Source organism: Acomys minous, assembly GCF_964271855.1.
Source record: "Acomys minous genome assembly, chromosome: 17".
Lineage (NCBI taxonomy): Eukaryota > Metazoa > Chordata > Mammalia > Rodentia > Muridae > Acomys > Acomys minous.
The window spans coordinates 31,666,892-31,694,040 of record NC_140500.1 but is presented as its reverse complement, the minus strand read 5'-3'; the positions used below and the strand labels follow the sequence as shown (position 1 = coordinate 31,694,040).

General features: G+C 43.5%; 1 protein-coding gene across 6 annotated transcripts in view; it reads left to right on the top strand.

The window, feature by feature from the left end:
* The window catches only part of FANCD2 (FA complementation group D2), a 64,918-nt gene that overhangs the window by 12,259 nt on the left and 25,510 nt on the right, over window positions 1-27,149 (top strand). For 3 of the 6 annotated variants that reach the window (XM_084766456.1, XM_084766455.1, XM_084766457.1), the window contains 20 exons: window positions 1,240-1,364; window positions 3,719-3,806; window positions 5,306-5,410; window positions 5,781-5,881; window positions 6,225-6,333; window positions 6,734-6,769; window positions 8,369-8,512; window positions 10,243-10,377; window positions 11,633-11,764; window positions 12,833-12,943; window positions 15,418-15,527; window positions 17,304-17,364; window positions 18,820-18,939; window positions 19,728-19,801; window positions 20,105-20,248; window positions 20,886-20,986; window positions 22,524-22,639; window positions 24,430-24,538; window positions 25,486-25,596; window positions 25,884-25,996. In XM_084766456.1, the coding sequence (XP_084622582.1) occupies window positions 1,240-1,364; window positions 3,719-3,806; window positions 5,306-5,410; window positions 5,781-5,881; window positions 6,225-6,333; window positions 6,734-6,769; window positions 8,369-8,512; window positions 10,243-10,377; window positions 11,633-11,764; window positions 12,833-12,943; window positions 15,418-15,527; window positions 17,304-17,364; window positions 18,820-18,939; window positions 19,728-19,801; window positions 20,105-20,248; window positions 20,886-20,986; window positions 22,524-22,639; window positions 24,430-24,538; window positions 25,486-25,596; window positions 25,884-25,996 (2,145 nt within the window). Of the gene's footprint in view, window positions 1-1,239; window positions 1,365-3,718; window positions 3,807-5,305; window positions 5,411-5,780; window positions 5,882-6,224; window positions 6,334-6,733; window positions 6,770-8,368; window positions 8,513-10,242; window positions 10,378-11,632; window positions 11,765-12,832; window positions 12,944-15,417; window positions 15,528-17,303; window positions 17,365-18,819; window positions 18,940-19,727; window positions 19,802-20,104; window positions 20,249-20,885; window positions 20,987-22,523; window positions 22,640-24,429; window positions 24,539-25,485; window positions 25,597-25,883; window positions 25,997-27,149 lie in introns of those variants that run through there. The other 3 variants (XM_084766458.1, XM_084766459.1, XM_084766460.1) reach the window with 3 other exon arrangements.

Below are 27,149 nucleotides of genomic sequence, written 5' to 3'. Positions count from 1 at the left end.
CAGTGGGAAAAGCACTTTCTGTGACAGTCTGAAGACCTGACTTCATCCCTGGAGCCCACATAAAAGTCAAAGCAAAGAACTGGCTCCACACAGCTGTCTTCTGGGGGTCACATGCCCCACAGACACAGTGCTCATGCATTGCTAAATTTTTTTTATTTTGTTTTTGTTTTTCAAGACAGGGTTTCTCTGTGTAGCCTTGGCTGTCCTGAACTCACTTTGTAGACCAGGCTGGCCTCGAACTCACAGCGATCCGCCTGCCTCTGCCTCCCGAGTGCTGGGATTAAAGGCGTGCGCCACCACCACCCGGCTGCTAAATAATTTTTAAAAGGCAGAAACTTCCTTAATTATAAAAGTTAAATATAGTTTGTTATATGTTAAATATTTGGAAAGGAACTAGAGCAGCAATTCTCAGCCTGTGGGGCTGTGACCCCTTTGGGAATTGAATGACCCTTTCACAGGCATTGCCTAAGACCATCGGAAGTATCAGATAATTACATTATGATTCATAACAGTAGCGAAATGGCAGTTATGAAGTAGCAATGAAGATAATTTATGGCTGGGGGTCACCACAACATGAGGAGCTGTATTAAAGGGTCACAGCATTAGAAAGGTTGAGAACCACTGGGCTGGAAAGATGGCTCAGAAGTTAAAAGCACTTGCTCTTGTAGAAGACCTGGCTTAAGTTTTCAGCACCTACATGCTGGTTCACAACTATCTGTGACTTCAGTTCCAGGGGATCCAGCAAGCACACATGTGAAGCATTTGTGTGTGTGTGTGTGTGTGTGTGTGTGTGTGTGTGTGTGTGTGTTGGAGATCAGAGAACAACCTTGGTGTTATTCCTCAGGCAACATCCCTCCCTGCAACCGCAAACTTTTTTTTTCTGAAGCAGTCTTTCAGTGGCCTGGAACTTGCCAAAATAGCCTGATATGGGCTGGCTGGACAATGCACCCCAGGGGTCTTCCTGCCTCTGCTTCCTCAGAACTGGGATTACAAATCCATGCCACTGTGGCCTGGCCTCTTTTACCTACATTCTGGTACCCAGGTTCTGAACTCCTCATGCTTGTAAGGAAAGCACTTTATCATTGAGTATACTCTTTCCCATTTGCCTTTGATTTAAATTTTGAGCTTGAGTATATCACGCTCATGTTGTATACATGATAATTTCAGGTCTGAATTTCGTGAATAAGTAGTGCTTATTTTGAGTAATGTGTTACAATTCTAATACTGTTCTCCCTGCAGGACCTTACAACCCAGATGATGCAGTTGATTAGTGTTGCTCCAGCCAACTTACAGCATGACTTCATCACTAGCCTTCCTGAGATCCTCGGGGATTCCCAGCATGCCAATGTGGGGAAAGAGCTCAGGTGGGTAAATGCTGGAACTGTCTCATGGAGCCTCCACCAAGGCACTTGTTCATTACAGTATGAAAAGAGCTACATTTAGGGCTAATGTGGTAACTCGGGCGAGGGGTGCTTGTCTATCATCTCTGATGACATAAGCTTGATCCTGGAACCCACATAGTAGAAGAGAACTGACTCACACAAATTTTCTTCTGACTTCCATATAAGCTCTGTGGTACACACACACACACACACACACACACACACACACACACACACACACACACACACGCATTTGGGATATAAAGATTGGAACACAGATGTTTCAGTTCATCTTCAGTTGTGTAGCACATTCAAAGGCAGTCCAGGGTACATGAGACTCAAAACCACACATGGAAAGTGGTTGGGTATATAATACAGTTGATAGACTGCTTGCCTGACAGGTACAAAATGCATTAATTCCCTAATACTACATAACCCAGGTGTGATGGCATAGTTAGAGGCAGGAAGGTCAGAAGTTCAAGGTCATCTTGGCTACATTGCGTTTCAGGCCAGCCTGGGATACACTAAATCCTACCTCAAACTATAAAAATGATCTGGGCATGGTGGCCCATGCCTTTAATCCCAGTACTTAGGAGTCATAGGCAGGCAGATCTCAAGCAGTTTCAGGCCAGCCTGGTCTCGGAAGTGAGTTCCAGGACAACAGGTGTGGAGTGTGACTTGGGTTTCTAGTAGGAGCATGTGTTTGTGTAGTGCCATCTACTCTCTCCCTCCCCTTTCTAAGATGGAGTTTCATATAGTCCAGGTTGGCCTCAAGTTCACTCTGTAGCCAAGTATGACCCTGAACTTCTGATCCTCTTCTTTTTTCCTCACGTCCTAGATCTGGAATTAAAGGTGTGTGCCACTATGTTTGCCTTTCACATATTTTCTTTCTTTATGTTTATCTTGTGTGTGTGTGGCTGAGGTTGATGTATACATGTGCCTCTGTATGTGGAGGTCAGAGGACATTTTCCTTGAGTTGGTTCTTTTCTTCCACATTTTACATTCCCAGAATCAACCTTAGATCTTTAGGCTTGACAGCAAATGCCCCTATCTGCTGAGCCACCTAGCTGGCCCCTTATATGTTCATGTAATGGTGCGCGTGTTAGTAAGAAGTGCTGGCTTAGGGTTGGGCTGTAAAGAATATGACTGCAGCCTCTCCTTCGTTTCCTCTAAGGGATGCTTAAGCTTGGCTGCACACCAAAATCCCTTGTGGAGCCTAAATTACTACTACATGTCTGGATGCCTAGATGATTTATTCAGTGCACACCCATGCTGAGGACCTAGTGCTGAGATCCATTGCTGACTGCACTCATGCCTCTGCCTCTTGATGCTGGGATTAAAGGTGTGCACCAGAATGCAACCATTTAATAGGAACTAGTACAGCTGGTTTTCTTACTGGTGGGTTTCATTTTCAAGTTCAAGCAGCTACAGATTAAAAATCTTCCAAAAAAGAAAAGTTGTACATCGTAGTTTTAAATGAAAATCCCAGATCACTCTGTTTTACCAATAAAGACTCAGGAGACAGATGCTGGGGTAAAAACATGCTAGCTCAGAGATGCAGAAAGAAAGCACCTAGCTGACCTTCCTATGAAGCTCATGACCAAAGGCTCACTTACTCAGAACAGTCAGAAGGAAAAGACCAAAAAACCCAAGGCCAAAAGCTTGCCAGCTCAAAGCTTAAAAAGCCCCAAAAGCCAAAGACCAATGAGCTAAAGAGCTCCTTGTACTTCTACAAGCCATCTTAAATACCCATCAACTCTTTAATCCCTGTCAGCTGGTTTCTTGCTCTGCCACTTGACCTAGGGCTAACTTTATTAAATCCTGTGTATAGAAGGCTCTTGGATTAAAGGTGTGTGCTAGGGCTGGCTGAATGACATCTGTTAACAAAAAACCAAAAGTTCTTAAAGGTGTGTGTAGGTCTCAATCTTAATTTTAAAAAGACAGGTTTTTATAGTTCACAGTCTCAGGGATCGCAATGGGGCCAAAGATCCTCCAACAGCACATGCACTGACATACAGACCTTTTCTGGTCATTATTCCGCAAGCAATAGAGCATGACAACTATTTGCCTAGCTCTTACATTGCTTCAGGTATTGCAGGTATCCTAGCAGTAATTGACATATGTGGGAAGATGAGCAGGCCAAGTGCTAATAATACACCTTTTCATAGAAGGGACATGAGCAGCCAAGGATTTTGGTGCCACAGGGAACCTAGGAACCAACCACTGCAGGTACCGAGGGGTAACTGCGTATCTTGTCCTACCCACACTAGTGAGGTGGTATTCTGCCCACTTCTGTTCAAACTGTTACCCAGCTTCTCCTTCTTTATTATTAACAGTGAGCTGCTGATGCAGGATACTTCGCTGACTGTTCCAATTTTGGATGTTTTTTCCAGTCTCCGGCTTGACCCAAATTTCTTGTCTAAGGTAGGGAAGATCCTGCTTCACAAAAATAGGAAAAAAATCATGTACAGTGAAAGAAAATCGTGCTTTGAAACCATACTCACAAACATTAAAGCATCATACTACACACACACCCACATCATCATCATCATCATCATCATCATCAGGGGGATCAAAAACCAGGGCCTTCGAAGTACTATAACATTAAGCCCCAAACCAACCCTTTTTTAGTTCACATGGTCTGACCATGTAACCCTGACTGGCCTCAAACTCAAGATCTTCCTGCCTAAGCCTCCCAGTGCTGGGATAGCATCTGTGTATCCCCAGGTCTGGCCTGAGCAATGCAGTTTAGTTGGGTTTTGTTTTGCTTTCTACTGTGCTGGTGATCAAGCCCAGGGCTCCACAAATGCTAGGCAGACATTTCATCCTTGAATCACACTCTCATCTCTTAAGTGGTAAGTGTATACATGCGTGTGTGTGTGTGTGTGTGTGTGTGTGTGTGTGTGTGTGTGTGCGCGTGCGCGTGCGTCCATGTTGAACCCAGAGGACAGCCACAGGTGTTCTTCAGGTTCTGGCCACTTACCAGCAGCCTCCGTAGATCTGCTTGTCTCCAAAGCACCCATGCTGGGTTATAAGCACTTACAGCCAGGCCAGGATTTTTTTTTTTTTTTTTTTTTTTTTTTTTTTTGAGACATGGTCTCTCTGTCTGGGTTCTCTTTGTAGCCTTGAACTCAACAGCGATCCAGCTGCCTCTGCCTCCCAAGTGCTGGGATTAAAGGTGTGCGCCACCATGCCCAGTAGGCCAGGATATTTTTATGTGAGTTTTGGGGATCAAACTCAGGACTGGTGCAATGGCTGGGAGTATTGCTTACTTGATGCAGTGCTTGCCTAGGATGTGCAAAGCTGTGGTGCCCAGCACCACGTAAACTTGGCGTCTTGGCATACACATAAAGAAAGGAGAGGCTGGAAGAGAGGTTAAAGGCCATCCTCGGCTACATAGTGAGCTCAAGGCCAGCCTGGGATGCTAAAACCCTCAAGGAAAACAACATGTTCTTACTTCTTTTGTGACTTTTTAGATATAAGCATTCTGGAATTTAGCCGGGTTTTATATGGCAGTCTCTAATCCAGCCTTGGTTCTCTTCTAAGTAACAGAGAAGAATTATTCCAAAAGAGTTAACTTTTCATCATTCTTTCTGTCTGAGTAACATCCAAAGACAGACCCTCTAGGGATAGGTCCGTGAACTCTGTGGCGAGGGCAGCAGGGAGGGAGCTCTCTAGTTTTCAGTCGTGAACACAGGCTCTGAAGTGTTAAAAGTAATGCTGTTAGATATTTATCACTAGTCTATGTTAGAATAGGCTTCAACATTTATAATTGTGACAGTTTGTTATTTGGGGAAAAAGAATGTCTTTCTTTCTAAACTACAAGTAGTTAGGAAAATCAAATGGGAGAAATAGCTTTTCTAGTTCTGCTGATACGTCTACATTGGGCGAGAGGTAAAGTGGTTTGTGCTTTTGGTATTTAGATCCGCCAGCTGGTGATGGGCAAGCTGTCGTCTGTCCGCCTACAGGATTTACCTGTGATAGTAAAGTTCATTCTTCATTCTGTAACAGACACCACTTCTCTTGAGGTATGAATCATTCTCTACCAAGCCTGCATTAAGATGAATGGGTAAATTATTTAAGTAAGTAGTGCAAGATGCTGTTTCTGGCCCTAGACTAATTGACGATGTTGATTACTCCAGATAGCTGTTGGGAGAGACACAGCTCAGTCTGGTTGATTCCTCAGCGTAAGCTGCAGCAGGCTGACATTTGCTCCTTCTGTGTAGACATGCCTACATACTGTCCTCAGCTGTCCTCAGTCAGTCTACTCACATGCCTTTGTTACAGGGCAAGGGTTTTCCTCAGTATTTTGGGGTTGTCATGGTTCCAGTAGGAGATTGGACTGTGCCTGTCCATCAAGAGTGAACAGAATACATGGCTAATGCTGACTTTCCATAGGTGGTTTCTGAGCTTCGGGAGAAGTTGAATGTGCAGCATTTTATTTTGCCAGCACAAGTTCAGGCTTCCCAAAGCAAGTTGAAAAGTAAAGGACAAGCAAGGTATGGAGTCGTTTGCAATTGCCATTCTTTTCCGTGCACAGTCATAGTTTCCCACTTTTATCCTGAAGATAGGGTATTTATTTGGTCATATAAAGGTCATACCATACAATACTGGTAGTAAGGCTACATTCACATACAGCATAACAGAGGTTTTCAAATGGTTAGTATTGTGCTGCCCTAGCCTTCCAAATCCACATAGTCTATGGTGCAAGTTTTTCAGAATTTTACAAATGAGGTTGGGACTTGCTCCAGAACCTATATGGTTAATAATCAGAAACTCAGATCCTCTAAGATCTTCGCTGGTAAGTGGAAGAAGTAATATTTCCTGCTTTGCTGTTTGTAGCTCCTCAGGAAATCAAGAAGACAGTGATAAGGACTGTGTTGTTCTCGTCTTTGATGTAATAAAGTCAGCCATTAGATACGAGAAAGCTATTTCTGAAGCCTGGATTAAGGTGAGTAAGATCCTCACAATCTTGAACATCAAGGTGATCCACGAGTGTCAGTCAGTGACAGATGTGTGAGACGGGATGGAATAAAAGTCTTAAAATTGTCATTCAAGGGCTGGAGAAATGGCTCAGAGGTTAAGAGAACCATCTGCTCTTTGTAAGTTCCCGAGTTCAGTTCCTAACAACCACCTGTAATGAGATCTGGTGCCTTCTTGCGGTGGACAGGCACATGTGTGGGCAGAATACTGTATAAATAATAAATACATCTTTAAAGAAAAATATTTTTTTAAAAATTGTCATTCAAGTATAAATAATGATGGGCAGATGAGCAGGACATGTAGAACAAACGAAGCATGTGTAACCTGCTCCACTGATATCTTTAATATTGTGGTCCTTGTTTTTCTAGGCAATTGAACGCATTGAGTCGGAGGCTGAACATAAGGTAATAGACGTGTGCTTGAAGTTAAAGTAATTGCATGGCTATTGTGCTGTCTGACTTTCTCCTGTCCTCCCTGCTTCTGTGGCTACTCTGATAATGTTGGGTATGTGGAGAAGACAATCTGAGAGTGGTGACCTGCCGCGCTCTTCCTACTGATTCTGGAAATGAACTTGTCCTACAGTGCTCAGTAGGGAGTAGGAGGTGGTTCCACTCACATGAAGTTACAGTCAAGAAGCAGTTCCCCATGGGGCCGTGGGTCCCGGTCCTCACCTTCCTCCCACCACAGGAGTTGTCAAGACAAGGGCATTCTCTGATTTTACCTTGCCATGTAGTTCTGGCCTGGATAGGTTATCTCCGCTTTAAGGCAGGCAGTGGTACTGGACCTATCCCTCCTCTCTCTGTCTCTCTCTCTCTTTCTCTCTGTCTCTATCTCCCTCTCTCTCTCGTGTGTGTGTGTGTGTGTGTGTGTGTGTGTGTGTGTGTGTGTGTGTGTGTGTAAAGCACTCTATAATCCAGGGTGGATGTGTTAAACTCAGGATGATTCTCCTGCCTTAGCTTTCATGTGCTGGGATCACAAACAGGCGCCTCCATGTCCAACTTGTCTTTCAGTCCTAGAGACGTCTCTGAAGCAGCTGGATGTCAGTGCTTCTGTGCACTGATTGTTTCTTCTGAAGGTTTTGCTTTGGTTAGAATTGTTTGTCTTGTGGGATGTTTTTTAGTTGAGGGTCTCATCTAACCGCCTTCAACTTTGTGTAGCTGAAGTTGACCTTGAACTCCTGACCCTCCTCCCTCTACTGCCACTGCCACGCTCTGGGAAGATAGGCGTTTGCCACCATGATTGTCTTGAAAATGATCTTGGTGGGTCAGCTGATAATCCAATTGTTTGTTTTGTTGTTGTTGTTTTAAGATTTATTTCTTCATTATGTGTACAGTGTTCTTCCTGCACACCAGAGCCAAAGAGGACACCAGATCTCTTGATAGATGGTTGTGAGCCACCATGTGGTAGCTGGGAATTGTACTCAGGACCTCTGGAAGAGCAGCCAGTGCTCTTAACCTCTGAACCATCTCTCCAGTCCCTATTTTGTTGTTTTTGTTTTTACAGAAAAAGTAAATTCACATCCTTTACTGCCTTTATACCTATTTTTTACAGTTTTGCAAGCATGAGCATGATATAAACACACATTTGAATTCTTTTGACAGTGTTTTGTTTGTTTTTGTGAAACTGTGTTTCTCTGTGTAACAACCCTGGCTGTCCTGGTCTCGCTCTGTAGACCAGGCTGGCCTCAAACTCATAGATATCCTCGTGCCTCTGCCTTCTGAGTGCTAGGATTAAAGGCGTGCACCACCACGCCCTGCAAAAGCATGTATTTAATTGTCAAGTTATTTCATTTATTTTTAAGCAAATGTAAACATGTTCAAAATTCTATTAATATCCCCTTTCTCAATTCTTAATTCAGATACATTTTTAGGAAATACCAAACGATAATAGTTGTTGTACCTGATTCTCTGAAAAGTATTTCTGTTTGGCTTTGTAATAATGTGTGAGCTCCATGCGTGTGTTTAAGTAGAAGGCAGTCAAGCTCTGGTGTTGCTTCCTGACAGGCTTTAGATGTGGCGATGCTGCTCATCATCTACAGCACCAGCACACAGACAAAGAAGGGTGTAGAAAAATTGCTGAGAAACAAAATTCAGTCGGGCTGCATTCAAGAACAGCTGCTTGACAGTACCTTCTCTACTCATTACTTGGTGAGTGGGATAAGCAGGTGGGAGATGCAGGGGGAAAGATGCTGGGAGGATAATATTTTACCATCACCTTTGCCTAGGATTGATCTTTGACAGGAGCTCAGCCTGTTTTAGAGCAGTAGAGTAAGTGCTCTGTTGGGTTGAGAAAATGATATCACTGAGCCAACGGAGTGTGGTCTTTCACCCCTCAGGAAGACATTAAGAAAGTTAGTTTATCTTGAATTTCTCTGACTCAAATTCCAAGTTCTTTTGTCTTTTGGATTTTTAAAAAATTTACTTTTATATTTGTGTATGTGTTCATGTCCCTGTGTTTATTTGCCACATGTGTGCAGGTGCTCTTGGAGGCCAGAAGAGGACACTGTATCCTCTGGACCCAGAGTTACAGGTGGCTGTGAGTTACCTGGACTAGTTGCTGGGACCCAACCTGAGCTGCTGGAACAACAGCAAGCTCTCTTCATTGCTGAGCTGCCTCTCTAGCCTCAATATAATTTTTAAATGTTTTCATTTTTGTTTTTGTTTTGAGAGTCTCACTATGTAGTCTTGGCTGGCCTGAAACTTGGTTGGTCTTGAACTCACAGAGATCCACATGCTTCTGCCTCTGCAGTTCACTACTACACCTGGGTTTTGGTTTTTTGACATTATCAGTAAAGAAATGGAATTACTAATGTTGTTTACTTTGGTCCCTCAATGTCTGTCTATGTTGCTTTTTGTGGTGCGGGGGTTTAGGTAGGATTTCTCTATGTAACAGCTCTAGCTGTCCCGGACTTGCTCTGGAGACCAGGCTGGCCTTGAGCCTGGGGAGGTAGCTCAGCTTGCCACACAATCATGAAGAGCTGAATTCTGTTTCCAGCACCCACAAAAAAAGCTGAGCTTGGTGACAGACATTCATGATCACAGTACTGGGGAGGTGGAAATACGCAGGTCCCTAGGGTTCACTGGTCAGCCAGTCTAGCATTTGTTGAGCCCCAGGCCCAGTGAGGGCGCCTGTGTTAGGGAAAAAAAATGGATAAACAACTCCTGAGGTTTACATCTGTCCTCCACATACACTGGCAGGAATGGTCACCAGCACACATTTGGACCTGTAGTCACATAAACGAACACACACACACACACTTCAATTTGGGTAACATTAAATGTTGTAGACTGAGTGGGATGGAGCAGCCCACCCAGGGAGGTATGTGACTGAGTGAAAAAACTGGAATCTATTCAATCTAGTTTGTATTTCTAGACTAAAAAACAGTAATTGTATATTTAAGCTTATTATTTAAATTTTTTGAACTTCAAGCTTAGTTCTTATCTATTTATGGACTCTGATCCTGAGAGAAAAATCAGAATACTGAAGAACTGTTTTGGGTATAATTAAGTTTAAAGTCTCCTTGAAGTAGCTGTATATGGATACTCACACTATCATTTGGGATGTGGAACCAGAAGGGTCAGAGTGCAAGTTCATCTTGTAACTACAAAGTCTGAGTCCATCTAGAGTACAAAAAAAGTTTTGTTGTTTGAAGTGAAAGTGAGAGTTGGGGTGGGAGACCTAACTCAGTAGCAGAGTGTTTGTCGACCTTGTGCCAGGCTCTGAGCTCAGTGCTTAGCACTGAAGAGGAAGGAGCAGAGTGTGAGAGCAGGATGCATGTGGCAGGAGCAGGATGCAAGAGCTCAGGCAGTTGCTTTCCCTTGGTGATAGTGTGCATCCTACGACACCATTTTCCTTGTCTTTTCTCTTCTTCTTCCAGGTTCTCAAGGACATTTGCCCATCCATTCTTTTACTGGCTCAGACTTTGTTTCACGCTCAGGACCAGAGGATAATTTTGTTTGGCAGTCTCCTATACAAACACACTTTTAAGTTTTTTGATACTTACTGCCAGCAGGTATGTTGAAACATTTAAGGAAGAGACAAGGATACAGAAAGGTATAATTTTAAACTGGATGTGCTCTGAGGTCTATTCTGGGTGAGTAGATGATGTGAAAGGGGAGATAACTTTGACCAACAACCTAGAAACTCAATTCTAAGCCAGCTGTAGTAACACACATCTGTAATGGGTTCTCAGGAAATAGAAACAGGACAGTAAACCAAAGTTTGAGGCCAGACTGGGCTACAGTGCAGAACCTTGTTTTATAAGCAAAGAAAATACTCATTTCTAGTCTCTGTCCTGAAGTGATAGGATTGGCTTGGAGGATCCACCTGTGAGAATGAAATTTAGTTTAGAACCATGTGGTCCCTCAAACAACTGGTCTTAGATTTTATTTTATCTTTTTTTTTTTTATGCCTGTGTATGTGTGTGCTTGTACCTGAGTGCAGTTCCTTAGGAGGCCTTATTTTGAAGTCATGCCAGCCTGACATCTGCTCTTATTCACAAAACCTGTAAGGCCTTTAGCTCCTTAGTACAGTCTTTTCAAGAAATTTCAACAACTAAGACAACCACAACTTTTGTTGGTTTTTTTGTTGTTTGTTTGTTTGTTTGTTTGTTTGTTTTTTGGTTTTTCTAGACAGGGTTTCTCTATGTAACAGCCCTGGCTGTCCTAGACTCACTTTGTAGACCAGGCTGGCCTAGAACTCACAAAGATCTACCTGCCTCTGCCTCCACCACGCCTAGCGATAATACAACTTAAGTATAGTTTAACTCATGGATAAAGATTCTGATGACTACACCAAGGAGCCAAATCAAGAGGTTTTGATAGTGCTCACTGATACATTACTGAAAGCAGGTCAAGCCTGAGTGGTAACCTCTATGACCCTACTACTTGAGAGACAGGAGATTCACAAGTTTGAGGCAGCATAGGATAGTGAGTGAGGTCCAAAATACCAGGATAACTGTGTGGTAGTGTAGTTGTTCTGGGTGATTACAGGCCTCGTGAAGCCAGTGCTTATGGCAATTAGGTAATAAACAATAAGGCAGAGGTTAGAAAGGCTGTGGGCAGCCAGGAGTGGTGGAGTATGCCTGTAGTCCCAGCACTAAGGAGGCAGAGGCAGACGGATCTACAAAGCAAGTCCAGGACAGCCAGAACTATAAGAGAAACCCTGTCTCAAAAAACAAACAAAACAAAAAGGCCGTGGCCATGAACCTTTTACAATGGGCATGTCATATTTCTGTTTCACACTGTCCTGCTGCTCTCCCTGTATAGGAAGTGGTTGGTGCCCTGGTGACTCATGTTTGCAGTGGGAACGAGGCTGAAGTTGATACTGCTTTGGATGTCCTCCTTGAGCTGACTGTGCTAAGCCCCTCCGCTATGAGGCTAAATGCTGTGTTTGTTAAGGTATCGTCTGTACTGTCAAATGCTGACTCATTTTCTATTGCATGTATCTCAGTGTCACTGCTCCCCATAAGTTAGTAAAAACTTACTTCCTACTCTTTAGATACTGAGCACTATAAATGTGGGAGGGATGTATAAATATGTACATATAGATATAAAGATACATCATTATCCGAGTATTAACTCATTCAGAAGCACTTCTCTATACTTACGTGCCAAGCAGTGTTAAAGTGCTATGGTTAGGAAGGCTGCTCTTTTCCTTGGATTTTAAGAGTAAGAAGCATAAGCAAATCATCTGTACATACATGGTTTTATGTAGCTACGTAACATCTAGGAATCACAAATGAGAGAAAACTTGCAGTATTTGTCAGCTACTGACTTAACCCACTTAATATGATCATTTCCATGTATATTTATCTTCCTGCAAACTATAACTTTCTTTTTCCTTATGGATGAAAATGTTCCATTATATGGACACCACATTTCCCACTGTTGATGAGCACCTAGGTTGTTTACAAAACTTCGCTATTGTGTATGTGCTCAATAAACATTGATGTGTAAATATCTCAGTGATGTGTTGACTTGGCATCCTGGAGAAATACCAGTAGTGGAATAACTGGATAATTGTTCTGTTTAAAATTGGGGTGGGGGTCTGGAGATAGCTCAGCATTTAAAAACATGTTATGTTTGCAGAGGATCTGGGTTAGGTTCCCAGCATCAACATATTGGTTCACAACACCCCATGACTCTAGTTTTAGGGAATCTGATGCCCTTCTCTGTCCTTCTTGGGCACCAGCCATGCATGTATATACATGCAGGCAAAAAATTCACATATAAGATGAATAAATCTAATTTAAAGAAGGTGGTGGGCAGTGGTAGCACGCACCTTTAATTCCAGCACTCAGGAGGCAGAAGCAGGGGGATTGGTGGGTTTGAGGCCAGCCTGGTCTATAGAGCGAGTTCTAGGGCAGCCAGAGCTGTACGGAGAAACCCTGTCTTGAAAAACCGAGGCAAGTAGGGAGAGAGGGGCTAGCCAATGACCTCATTTTGGGCATTTTTTTTTCTTCATAGGGCATTTTAGATTATTTGGAGAATATGTCCCCTCAGCAAATACGAAAAATCTTCTGTATTCTCAGCACACTAGCATTTAGCCAGCAGTCTGGAACCAGCAACCATATTCAGGTAAGAGTCCATGTGTTGAGAAAGAATGTTTTAAACCTCTTTATTTGAAAATTGCCAGACTAAGCCTGTGGAGTAGTAGAAAACTACCTGGGCTACATAGCAAGTTCCAGAACAGCCACAGCTACAAAATAGAGAGACCCTGCTGTCTCAACATTAAAAAATAAATAAAACTAAAATGACTGTGAATGCCAAACCAGCCTGGGCTATATTACAAGTTCCAGGTCAGTTCCTAGTGAGACCCTATCTAAATAATAAGAACCAACAGCCAGGCACGGCCATTCCTGTGTAATCCCAGGACTCAGGAAGGAGGCAGGAGCAGGTGGACCTCTGTGAGTTTCAGCCAGTCTGGTCTGCACAGCAAATCCCAGCCTGCCAGAGCCACATAGTGGATCTCAAAATAAAAACAGCAAAGAAATCTTAGACTGTTGGAACAGAGATGGGTCTGAGCCTGTAGTCAGCCAACCATGAGACTAAAAGCCATGCTTCCCTCATTCTGTATGGAGCACAGTGGAGTCGCCGAATGTTTAAGCTGAGCTTCACCTAGGCTTGCTGTCCTCTGTAGTCACTAATTGCCGAAGAAAACTAAGCAAAGGGAGTAAAACTATGAGCAAAGCTTATTGGCTTGGGATCATAACTTACAGCTCTTATAGCTGTGATGCCACCTTGTGGCACTAATTCATTCTGGGCTGTGGCTTTGGACAACCAGTACCTTGTTTAAAACTTGTCTTAGCTAGGTGACACACACACACATGTATAGAATTCAGTGTACGGAGAGCTGCACAGCATCTGGCTTGCCTTCTCTGAGGCCATCTGTGTGGCTTCTGTAGAGGTCTGCGAGGGACCCCTGAACATGTACAGGCTCACCATTACCTCTGTTCTGCCTTCCCTCTCTGCTGCTGTACCCGGTTTTCTCATTTAGCTGAGTATTTGGGAATTGTTACTTCATTATTTTGTTTTTGAATTGTGGCAAAATATATTCAGAATTTACCATTTTCATTATTTTTAAATATATCAGTAGCATCGAATATTCACAATATGCAAGTATAATCACTTCATTTTCATAATTCTTTCATTATTCTGAACAGAAAGGTTCCAATGTGGCAATAATTCCTTGCCCTACATTCTCCTGGGGCCTGGTAGTCTCCATTCTGTTTTCCTTTTCTAGGTAAAGACATTTGTAGACTCATATAGTGTTTGTGTTTGTCTGCCTTTTTTCTCTCCGTGTTCTCCATGTTACAGAATGTGTCAGACCTTCATTTTTATTGTAGCTGAATAGTCTATTTTATGTATATTTGACTTTTGTTCTTTCATTTGTCCGAGGATGGACATAGGTTGCTTTTACCTTCAAGCTGCTGGAACAGTGCTGTGATAAGCAGTTGTGTGCAGGCCCTTATTTGAACCTCAGTTCCAGCTTATAGAGTATGTACCTAAAGATAGCATTGCTGAGTTATTTGGTAGCTCTATGTTCAACAATTTGAGAAGCCACCAAAATTTTTCAGATCAGTTGCACCATTTTACATTATTACTCTGAAAGCAAGACATTTCAGGGCTGGAGAGATGGCTCAGAAGTTAAGAGTACTGAGTACTCTCCCAGAGGTCCTGAGTTCAATTCCCAGCAATCACATGGTGGCTCACAACCATCTACAATGTGATACAATGCTATCTTCTGGCCTGCAAGTGTACGTTCAGGCAGAGCTCTGTATACATAATAATAAATAAATCTTTTTTTAAAAACTTTTTTAAAGGAAAGTAAGATATTTCCATTTTGGGGGGGGGGGGATGCTGGAACTTTGATGTGGATTCCTTTAAATCCCTGAACAGTGTTGTCATCTTTCAATATTAAATTATCCACCCTAAGAACATAGGACATCTTCTCATTTAGTTCTTTTATTTCTTTCAGCAGTATTTTTCTGCATGTAACTGAGACAGGCCTCAAATTGTTTGTAGAATTATGCTCCATACCCAGCTAGCAATGTTTTATAGATTTTAACATGTAAATCTTTTGCTTCTTTGGTTAAATTTATTTCTAAATGATGTATTGTGGTCTGCCAAGATTGTATAGTGGGTAACTTGCTGTCAGGTGTGAAAACCTAAGTTTGATAGCATACCTTCCCTCATGTTCAAATGAGAGCACCTGCTCCTAAAAATTGTCCTCGGACCTCTGTGCACACGAGGCAACCCCCCCACCACCACCACATAATCAGTATTTTAAAATAGTTTATTGTATGCCATTATTTTAGCTTCACAACAATGCCACAATAATTCTCGTGTCCCAGAGTAGCTGCCATGGCAGTATCAACAGCTGATGTTAAATATGTGCCTCCTTCTAGGAGCTTTGTGTAGTTGGCCTCAATTTTTAAAACAACTTTCTACCCTCTATATGAGACTCAGAGAATGGGATTTAGCTCCAGCAGTGATTTGTTCTTTGCTGTGTCACTGTAGCATCTTCTTTCTCTGTTCTTTTCACATTGCAGGATGACATGCACCTAGTGGTACGAAAGCAGCTCTCTAGTACTGTGTTCAAGTACAAGCTCATCGGGATCATCGGTGCCGTCACCATGGCCGGCGTCATGGCAGAAGACAGGTACTCATGCAGAGCCTGGTTTCTGTGTCTTGATATCAGCTAGTCAGGGTGCTGCCTTATACACTTGATATTTTGCAACCATTTTGCAGTTTTAATAGAGACATCAAAATTGTGAGAGGAAGTAAACATGCCTTGCTTCTTTTCCATGTTCTCCTCTAATATTTTTTAAGACTTGTTATTTTTAATTAGGTTTTTTGGGCTGTTATGTGCACGTGAATGCAGGTGTGTGTGAAGCCAGGAGGTGTCAGGTCCTCTGGAGCTATAGTCCCTGCTGGGTGTGAGCTGCCTGGTGAAGGTGCTGGGACGTGAACTCAGCTCCTCTGCAGGAGCAACACACACTCTTCCTGCTGGGCCATTTCTCCAGCCCATTCTTTTCTAATCTTGATTGTATATCCCCTGTATAATTTTTCTAGAGTTACACCATAGTTATTAATCATAGTGTTGCCCAGAGGTACAGTACTGGAAATCTTTCCACAGATTTCCACAGAAATCTTGTTACCTTGGTCCTCCTGAAATTCAAGTTTTTGCAATCTGTTTCTGACCTAGGCTCTCTGTTGCTGCATTAATCCTGTCTTGAGCTTTGTGTTTGGTAGAAATACAACTACTTTGTGGATTCTTCTCTTGCTCTTAGATGTCTCAATTATAGCATCTGAAAAAGCATCAGAGCTGGGGCTCCACGGGCAATCATTGTAAACTGAGGACAGTTCAGTTGAAAAGGATTTGTTTGGAAGTTCTAAGAGCTCAGGAGACTTCCTTAGATTCAGCATAATAGCTAGAAGAAAGGGAGGGGAAGGGGGAAAATATGAAGAGGCTGTTGTTTGCTGGTAATCCTAGAACTCAGGGAGGCAGAGACAGGTGGGTCTCTATGAGTTCAAGGCCAGCCTGGTCTAGAAAGCAGTTCCAGGATAGCCCAGGCTATACAGAGAAACCCTATCTCAGAAAACAAAAACAAAACAAAAAAACAAAGCAAAACAAAGAAACAAACAAACAAAAAACAAAAACAAAAGAGGGTTTCTTCGCTGATCCATACTGCTTGTCTGGAGTCCAGTCGTGTCTTCATTATTAGCTAAGGGCCTTGGGTGAGTTACTCTATCTTTGCAGTTTCACTACTGTGAAATGCTAATAGTATTTACTTTATAAAATTATTGTGAGTATTCAGAGGCCAGGACAATGCCCACAACATTCTACATACTGAAGAAATGTTTTCTTTAGCTAAGCACATGGAAGGAGGTGGCTTGGGCAACATGGTCAGACCACTGTCTCCCCAAAAAAAACATCATTACTGATTTAGTGCCCTTAAAAATACACATCAGCCAGGTGTGATGGTGCACACCTTTAATCCCAGCACTTGGGAGGCAGAGGCAGGCTGATCACTGTGAGTTTGAGGCCAGGCTGGTCTACAAAGCGAGTCCAGGACAGCCAAGGCTACACAGAGAAGCCCCATCTCAAAAAATCAAAACAAAACAAACAAACAAAAAAACCACATCAGTTGGTCTTACTAGTTTGCAGAATCCTCAGCCTTCCGAGGTGCTGGAGCAGAATGGTCACCGGCACCCAGGAGTTTGACATAAGCCTGGCAATAGTGTGACCATATCTCAACAAAGGGGGTAATCATGCTTCACTGTGATGTATACTTTATATGAACAAAGTAAGTATTCCTCCACACCCTCATGAAAGTTTATCTCTATTCCTGTCTGAAAGAAGGCAGGACTCTTAAACTTGCTGCCAATTACTATAAAATATTACAAAAGTGAAACTATAATTCCTTGTTCCTAGAAGTGTACCGTCTAATGCATCCGAGAGGAGAGCTGAGGTCAGCAGTGAGCTGTGCACACAGGTAAATGTCTAAGACATAGTCAGCTTGCGTTTGCCAGTACTCAGGGTTTGCTGGATCGTCGTTCAGCATCTGGCAGAGGTTGTGGGTGGGTGGGAGATGTCCTTGGTCCCACATCCTGAGGGCTGGTCCAGGCCCTGTTTGCCTGTAGATGACAAGACAAACCCTGGGATCAAAGGTCCCAAGGGCCTGTTTTTCGCTCAGGGGCAGCTAGGACGCTTTAGGGTGAGACCTGGGTGCTAGACCAGGTTCCCAGTCTCACTGGGGGTCAGCACTCACTCAGCTATCAGTGGTGGAGTAGCCGGTTGCCAAGGCAGCTCTGCCATAGCTGCCTTAACTGCCTTAATTGGCAGTCAAGCCCACACCCCCATAAATGGAGTCTCAGATGATAGTGATGAAGGAATGGCAAGCAAGAGCCGCTGCAGCAAGCCAGGCAGCCTTTATTTATATACCTTGGGCAGTGGGGAGGGGTTTTGAGGGTGACCATGTCTGATTCACTGGGGCTATGGGTGCTAGGATACTTAATCTACATGTGGTGGTGCACTACCTCATTTGTTTCTTATCAGTCTAGAGAGATGACTCAGAGGTTAAGAGCACTGACTGCTCTTCCAGAGGTCCTGAGTTCAATTCCCAGCAACCATATGGTGTCTCATAACCATCTATAATGTGATCTGATGCCCTCTTCTGGCTGGCAGGTGTACATGTAGACAGGGCACTGTATACATAATAAATAAATACATAAATACATAAAATTTTTACCAGGAAAAAGTCAGACCTGTAATCTTCCTTGAGGGCTATGTGACACTCCTTACAAAGTCTGGGGTTACCAGATCAGGTGGAGTAGGAGCCCTGCTGAGAAAAGGGAGTCTGCCTTCATAGGCCTAGCATGAAATACCTATCTGGAGAAGTCAGACTTCAACCTTATCCCACAGAGTCCCACAGTATATGTTAAGCAAACACTACCACTGAGCTATATATGTGACTGGAATATTTTGTGTATCTTGTTTTAAAAATTCTTCAAGTAACTATTTATATATGTTTAAAGATAAAGTCATGCTATATAGTCCCATGTCTGGCACTAACTATGTAGGCCAGGCTGGCCTGGAACCTGTTGGGATCTTCCTGTCTCTGCCTCCTCAGTGCTAGGATTACAGGCATGAGACACAATGCCCACACTGTCTTGGTAACTCTGCAGAAGCTCATTTTAGGACACAGGGCTGTTCTTCATTTTACCTGTGTCTCTTCTCCGTGCCCATGCTGACGTCTGCCACTCCAGCTCTGGCTTTGTTTTGGATGTGAGATGTGCTTGGAAAGAGACAGACTAGAGAAGAGGCTCAGGGATGCCTCGCTGAGTGTTGTCAGCAAGATTGCAGCGAGAACTTACTGCTGAGTGCAGAGACAAATCTAGTTAGGGTTGGCAGCCCAAGTGTCACAGCTCTTTCTCTCCATTCGCTCCAGGTGACTTCTTTGCTGCAACTGGTTCATTCTTGCACTGAGCACTCTCCGTGGGCCTCTTCTCTTTATTATGATGAATTTGCCAACCTGATCCAAGGAAGAAAGTTGGCTCCAAAAACCTTGGTAAGAACAATGTCTTCTTTTGGGGGTGGCAGGTGAGAGCCAGTTCTTGAGACAGAGCCTCACTATGTAGCCGTAGCTGACTAGAATGTTTATAAAGGTAAGACTGTCTGTCCTTGAACTAGCTGCAGTCCTCCTGCCTCTTTGTCCCCAGTTTTGAGATGACTGGTGTGAGCTGCTGATTCCCCATTCCAAGTGTCTTTTATTTTCTTTTTTCTTTTTTTTCTGAGACATGGTTTCTCTGTGTAGCCTTGGCTGTCCTAGACTCACTTGTAGACCAGGCTGGCCTCAAACTCACAGAGATCTGCCTGCCTCTGCTTTCCCAAGTACTGGGATTACAGGCGTGCTCCTCCACACCCGGCTCCAAGTGTCTTTTCTTAAAGCAGTAAAGCATCAGAGCTTCTTTGGACACGTTAAGTGTTCTCTCTGTTGCGATGTAAAAATAGACCATCCTGTGAGCCCTTGCATTCACTGGGAAGGCTGCTCCACCTCACCCAGTCTCTGCGCTGTGCTACGGCTCCTCTGCAGAATAGTGACGGTAAGAGTAAGGGAGCAAGAAGGTTGTCGGTGATGGCACCATTATGTGGCAGCCCTGTTCTCTACCAGGCCTGAGTGAGATGCTTTTCGTGCTTTATCGTTTTTTCTTCACAGTATTGGAGGTCTCTGTTACGACTGCTTTTTTCAAAATGAGGAGCCTGAGCTTTAGAAAGTTAATGGCAGTTTATTTAGGAATATATATATATATATTCAAATATACCCCTCACTACACCGTTCTTGTTTGCACCCGGAAGGAATGGGTTGGGCAGACCATCTTTAATGATTTCCAAGATGCCTTTGTGGTGGACTTCTGTGCTGTTCCAGAAGGGTGAGTGCTGCTTATATTCTGGGTTGGCCGCTGGTGAGGAACTAGTGTCAGTCCAGTAGCTAATAGAAACTTCACACTGCTTTTGCCCTCAGGTCATCTCTGCCCGCTATAGCTCACCCCCAGCCCTAACACCCTGTACCCCCGCTGTTGAATTGCTTAAAATGTCCCCAACGTCACTTGTTTTTTCTGTGTACGGCTTCTTCCTATAATTGTTTTTGTTTGAAATTGGTTTGTTGTAGTGATTTCCCACATAGCCTTGTTTTCCTCCCAGTTGGAACATCAGATTTTGGGTTTCCTTCACAGTGACTTTCCATTTCCTGTGAAAGCACTCTATGGACTGGAAGAAGACAGCACTCAAGATGGCATTGTCATCAACCTCCTGCCACTGTACTTTCAGGAATTTGCAAAAGATGTCAGTCAGGTGACTTCCCAAGAAACAAGCCAAAAGTTAGTTGCTTTCCATCCATTGGTATTTTGCATGTTCATGGGGGATTCTATTGTTAACAAAATACTCTGAATAGTAATGAATGAAATGTATTTATTTATTTAATGTGTGTGTACCCAGAAGAATGTGTTGGCTCCTCCGGAACTGGAGTTATAGGTGGCTATGAGCTCCATGTAGGTCCTGGAGACTGGACCTGGGCTCTCTGCAGGAGCAGTAAGCACCCTTAGCTCCTGAGCCCTCTCTCCAGCCCCCTTTCATAGTTCTTTTAATGTGTGGGGTCCTTGCATCTAAGTGTTTTTTCCAGGAAAGGTTGTATCTAGAGATACTATCGGGATGCAGTCCGAGTCCTCTTCTTGGTCCCTGGGATTGAGATCTGTCTTGCCACGAGAGTCGGCGCACCCTACACTAGCCTACTTGCTGTCCTTGCCTTTGCTTTCTTTCATGAACATTTTGGCTGCCTCTGCCTCTCTTACTCCCTGCTTCCTCCTTCTGCGTACACCCTTTGCCTTCTTGCGCTTTAGGTCGTTGTTTGCTGAGCAGTCCTTGAGTTACTTTCATTACTAAAGTAAGCTCCTGTAGATTTGGGTTAATATGACTGTGACACCATGTGTGGTTCCTGAGGTGGGCTTTTCTTCCCAGGTCAATGTCTTCCGTGTGCCTAGCTTCCCATTTCCGGCTGCTGAGACTTTGTGTGGCAAGACAACACGATGGAAACTTGGATGAGATCGATGGTCTCTTAGGTACGGATTGCAGCTCTCAGATCCTTCCTTTGTGGTCTTTTGGTAAAAGTAGGCAAGGGCCAGGCCTGTACCTGACATATGTGAGGTGGAATTTTCTAACCTAAGATGAGAGTTGCAGCAGTAATGGAATTTTAGTCAAATGCGCATCTGTGGAGCGAGGCATTCCCTTTGAAATTGTTCCTGTATGCTGCATGATGAATATAGCCTTTCCCTCCCTTTTCCTATTTGCATGTATTTACTTTTTATTGTTTAAATCTGGGAGGGGCACAGCATCATGGCACAAATTTTGTGACCAATGGCCTTTGCAGGAAGACTGAATAGGAATTTGGCGTGAACCATGCCACTGTTGCCTGGGCCCAAATTTCCTTTCCCAAAATTATTATGGTTTTGTTTGGTTTTCCTCCAGGAGTTAGTGTGTTGTTTTTTGCTTTATATACTCACAAACATAGTAGAAATCCGTTTATCTTGGGCATAAACACCTTCAGTCTTATGAAGAGCCGTGTGCTCTCTTTGCTTCCAGAGACGGTTACAGGCAGCAAAAATGGCCTTGCACCATAGCCTTCCAGACATATTTGCCTCTTAGAAGTCCTGTTTCCAGCAGGTGCCAAGATGGGGTAAAGAGTGTGGATGTTGCTGGGCACGGTGCATGCCTGTTAACCCAGCACTCAGGGAGGCAAACACAGGTGGAACTCTGAGTTCGAGGCCAGCCTGGTCTACAAATGGAGTCTAGGACAGCCAAGGCTACACAAAGAAACCCTGTCTTGAAAAACTGAAAGAAAGAGTGTGGATGTATTCTTTTCTGTGTGTGGTGTTGTTGTTGTTGTTTGGTTGGTTGGTTGGTTTTGGTTTTTTGAGACAGAGTTTCTCTGTGTAACAGCTCTAGCTGTCCTGGAACTTGCTCCGTAGACTAGGATAGCCTCGAACTCACAGAGATCCGCCTGCCTCTGCCTCCCAAGTGTTGGGATTAAAGGTGTGCACCACCACCACCTGACCTTTAAATTTTACTTTTGTTTTCTTGGTTTTGTTTTTGTTTTTTTCGAGACAGGGTTTCTCTATGTATCCTTGGTTGTCCTGGAGTTGCTTTGTAGACTAGGCTGGCCCTGAACTCATAGTGATTCCCCCTGCCTCTGCCTCCCGAGTGCTAGGATTAAAGGTGGGCATAACTACACCTGGCTCTAAAACCCAAAGACTTGCCTTGTGTTTGTTTGTTTGTTTGGTTGGTTGGTTTTTGGTTTTTGGTTTTTCAAGACAGGGTTTCTCTGTGTAGCCTTGGCTGTCCTGTGCTTGCTTTGTAGACCAGGCTGGCCTTGAACTCACAGAGATCTGCCTGCCTCTGCCTCTGGAGTGCTAGGATTAAAGGCATGTGCCATCACCCCTGTGGATATATTCTTTTGACACTAAAATGGAAGGATTTTTGTGACAAAACAAAGCTTGACCCTCAAACAGGAGCTTAAGGGGCAAGTAGGAAGCTGTGGGGGCCAGGCCCCATGTTCTTCTGCCTTGAGCTAAGGGAGGTGTGGCGTTTGTTCTTTCTCAGATTGCCCTCTGTTCCTCCCTGACCTGGAACCTGGAGAGAAGCTGGAGTCCATGTCTGCTAAGGAGCGCTCTCTCATGTGCTCCCTCACACTCCTGACTTTCAACTGGTTCAGAGAGGTGAGCAGAATTGCTGCAGTGTCCTACTCACTATCTAGTCTCTCTCAAAAGAAAACTATTTTCTTGGCTCCCACAAAAGCCCTAACAATCCCCTGAGTCACCAATGCCGAGGCTTCTCTGGGAGATGTCCCCTGCCACTGCTGATCATCTGTACCTCATGATGTCCCCAGTCAGAGGCCTGGGACTCTCAGTGCTTTAGCTGCCTTTTCAGGCCACTGCACTGCCACTTCTCCATACAGTGGCCTCCTCTGTGCGGGACAGCCTGCTTTTTTGCTACAGGTCTCTGCTCACTTTTTTGGCCTCAGGGAGGAATAGATGCCGTTTCCTTCCTTCCCAATATGTTCGAGGACATTGGTAATGACAGGGGTTCATTGCTGCCTCATTACCTTTTGGTTGCATTCTGCTTTACATTTATAGAACAACTCCCACTTTATAGATAAAGAAATAAAAGCTTAGAAAGGTTACAGCCCCACCAAAGCAACATGGGAAATAAATAGCAGAATCGGACTTGGTTTGCTGAAGTACCTGTCTGACTTTCTACCTAATTCGCATAACAAGTAAGTACAAGTAGGATTAAAAATCGGGTTTCTTGTATTTTGTCAGAGGGAGAACACTGCTACATTACAGACTGTATTAGCTCCATCAATGAGTCATAATTTCCAAACGGGATTGTAGAAAGGAGGGTTTTTGCCGTCATTTTATCCTTGAAAACTTATGGGCCTGGAGAGGTAGCTCTTGAGCCGAGGTGGCTTTGCTGCTCTTCTGGACCATTGTTTGGTTCCTGCCATGGGGATGCTCAGCACCAAGCTCTGCTGGGCTCCAAGGTCACCGTGTGCATGTGCACATGTACACACATAAACAGGAATTTGAAAATCTTTTTAAGAATAAGAAAAACTTATTTTAAGAATAAGAAAAACCTTGTCTTTCTGAATTTAGATCAACATTTAAATATTTTCTAAAAAAGTGCTCCAGGCTGGGTGGTGATGGCACATGCCTTAAATCCCAACAGAGGCAGGTGGGTCTCTGTGAGTTTGATGCCAGCCTGGTCTACAGAGCAAGTTCCAGGACAGCCAGTGCTACACAGAGAAACCCTGTCTCAAAAAACCAAAACTAAACAAACAAAATGACAAAACAAAAACAAAGAAACCCAAGTGTTCCAGGAAGAAATAATCTCCTTTCTACTAACAGAGGCACATCTCAGACCTCTTGCATACTTCCTTGTTATTGCTTCTTGCAGTTTCATTTACATATATTTATTATAATTTTTATTCATCTGTAACTTTTATTTTACAGAGAATGCTAGGACAGACAGCTGTGAACTGTCCGTTATAAACTAATGCATGAAGTTCTGGCTTCCATCCCCAGCACCACGTAACTGGGTGTGGTGACTCCTGTCTGTCTCCAGCTCCAGCACTGGGAGGTTAAAACAAGAGGATCAGGGTTTGAAGTCATCCTCAACTACATACTGAGTTCAGAACCAGTCTGGTCTATGAGACTAGCACATTTATGATATACTATTTCATCTATAGATAAATCTTGTTCACTGGATGTTTGCTAGTTTGAGACAGTCTCACTGGCTGGCCGGTATATCTCTATGGAGACCAGACTGGCCTCAAATTCATGGTGATGCTCCTGTCTCAGTGTCCTAGCTACTGAGATTATTGACATAAACACCATACCAAGCTTAATACTAAAAAATATATTTAGTGTAGTCAAAGAACCTTTCATCCCTGAGGAAGTAAAATGAGTGAGGTTGGTGTCCATGTGTGAATAGGATTTGTGCTCTGTAGGTTGTGAATGCCTTCTGCCAACAAACATCTCCTGAGATGAAGGGCAAGCTGCTTAGTCGGCTAAAGGACCTTGTGGAGCTTCAGGAAATCCTAGAGAAGTACTTGGCAGGTAAGAAGTGCCATGCCCCAACCCTCCGTTGTCAGTGCTGAGGAGATGAGCACTTACCTTTCTTTCTTTCTTTCTTTCTTTCTTTCTTTCTTTCTTTATAAGATTTATTCATTTATTTGGTTTTTTTTTTTTTTTGAGACAAGGTGTCTCTATGTAGCACTGGCTGGCCTCTAACTCAGAGATCTATGGGTTTCTTCCTCCAAGGCCAGGTGATTTTTGTTTCTTAAATGTAGTCATGAACCAGCAGCAAAGATGAAGGCCTTTTCATTCCTTCTAGCTATTAAGGTAACTGGTTGTTGTAAAATGCTAGCTTATAGGGCACCATTTTCTGTTCTCTGAGGGTACCAGGCCTGCATGTGGAGCACAGATATACATGCAGGCAAAATGGTCAGACACACTAATAAAAGAGATTGTAGTACTAGCTTAGAGCTAAGTGGAGTTTTACACAGTTTTCATCTCAGCTCCCTGGAGGCAGAGCAGGTGGGTCTCTATGAGCTCATACTAGCCAGGGCTACACAGTGAGATCCTGTCCTAGGGAGGCAGACAGACAGTCACAAAAACAAAGACAAAATGCCAGATTAGTTTCATTGGGAGAATAACTTCCTTAGGCCCTCATCTTGAATGATGTAATGTAAAATAAAAAGATATGTGACCAAATGCTAAAATCTTTGGATTTTTAAGTGATATACTTTTAGTATCTTTTTGTTTGGTTGGACATTTTATGTTGCAATGGAAAATGATTTTGTTGTTGTTATTGTTTTGTTTTTAATTAATTGATCACATTCCTCTAAGCTCTCCATTTTGCTGTGCCCAAACCACATGAACGACTGGGGTAGTTGCATGTTACAGGCATTCGTTGCTGCAGTGGTGATTTTGGAAGCCTGTTTCTAGGTCTTTGGGTACTTGGATCGCTGTGGTTGGTGTTCATTGCTCCTGTTCTGTTTCAGTCATCCCAGACTATGCTCCACCTTTTGCAAATGTTGACTTGGATACTTTAGATGTGATACCTTGGAGCAGTTCTGCTGCTTCAGCAAAAAACAGAAACAAAGCAAAAATGCGTGAGTATTTTCCTTTCTTGTGCGTATCTGAGCCACACTGAACTAACCTCACATGTTATGTGTATTGTTGCATTCATATTTGAGAAGATCAGAGTGCCAGTGCCACAGTTGGTTAGTGAGCGGTGCTTATACAGGAATTGGTAAGATCCTGCCATCAAACTTTTCCTTAGAAGGTGTGTAATGTTGTGTAGCTTGATTCATAAAATTTCCTCCTCCTTTTTTGAGTGGTTCTGTTTGGCAAGATGTGCTTGTGGATTACTGAGTCATTTTTTTTCTTTCTAACCTAGGGGGAAAGAAACAAAAAGCTGATAGCAGCAAAGCATCGTCCACTGACACACTTCTAACAGAAGACACTTCAGAGTGTGACCCAGTGCCATCTGGTAGAAGCCAAGTAGACAAGGTATTGAAATATGTGGCAAAAGTCTGTGATTGCTCAGTGAGAATAAGGCCGGCCTTACTCTTTGTATGTTTTGAAGAGAAGAAAAGGGAAGAGAGGCAAATGAAGTCTCCTGGGCCTCAGAATAACCTGTTCTCTAAATTCTTCGTTGTTGCTTTTAAGTAGAAGCCATGCACAGGCCCTTGAGCAGAGGCAGCCTCAATTGACAGATTGCTCAGATCAGACTGGCCTGTGGTTCTGTCTATGAGAGATTGTCTTGATTGATGATTGACTGGGGGGTGGGGGGAGGCAGGGGATAAGTCCACTATGGGTGGCTTGGCATGTTTAAGAAAGCTTGCTGAGCGTGAACAGGAAGCATGTTAGAGAACAAGCAACCAGTGTTTCTCTGTGACTTTCTGCTTCCGTTTCTGCCCTGACCTTTCTCAGTGATAGAGTATGACCTGGAAGAGTAAGCCCTTTCTTCCCCAAGTTACTTTGTTGGTCAGAGTGTTTTATCATAGCCACAGAAACTGAAGTAGAGCAGTCTTTTCTGCTGCTGCCCAGGTGGCTACTTTTTCTAATTATCCTCTGTATTAGAATACACCACCCTGGCCATAGGTTTTTCAGACAGAGTCTCACTAGGTAGCAGAAGCTGACCTCGAACTTATGATCCTTCTGCCTTAGTGTCTTTTGTGTTTTGCAGTCATGTGCTTCCATGCCCAGTGCAATATTCTTTTATGTATACTTCTTTTAACCTTTCTCCTTTATACCCCAGACCATAAACTTAGTGACCTGCATAAAGTGGTCCATGCCTATAACCTCAGCATCTGGGAGGCTATGGCAGGAAGGTGATCATACATTTGAGGCTGGCTGAGCTACATGCAAAACCTTTTCTCAAAAAACTAAAAACAAAGGCCCAGCATGGTGGCACACGCCTTTGATCCCAGCATTTGGTAGGCAGAGGCAGATGGATCAATGTGAATTTGAGGCCAGTGTGGCCTACAAAGTGAGTCCAGGACAGCTGGGAATATAAGAGAAACTGTGTCTCAAAAAACAAACAAACAAACCCCCACAAAATAAAAAACAAAATATAGTTGACAAGGTGTCTCAACCAGTAAAGGCACCTACTGTCATACCTAATAACCTAAATTCAATTCCCAGAACTCACATGGTGGAA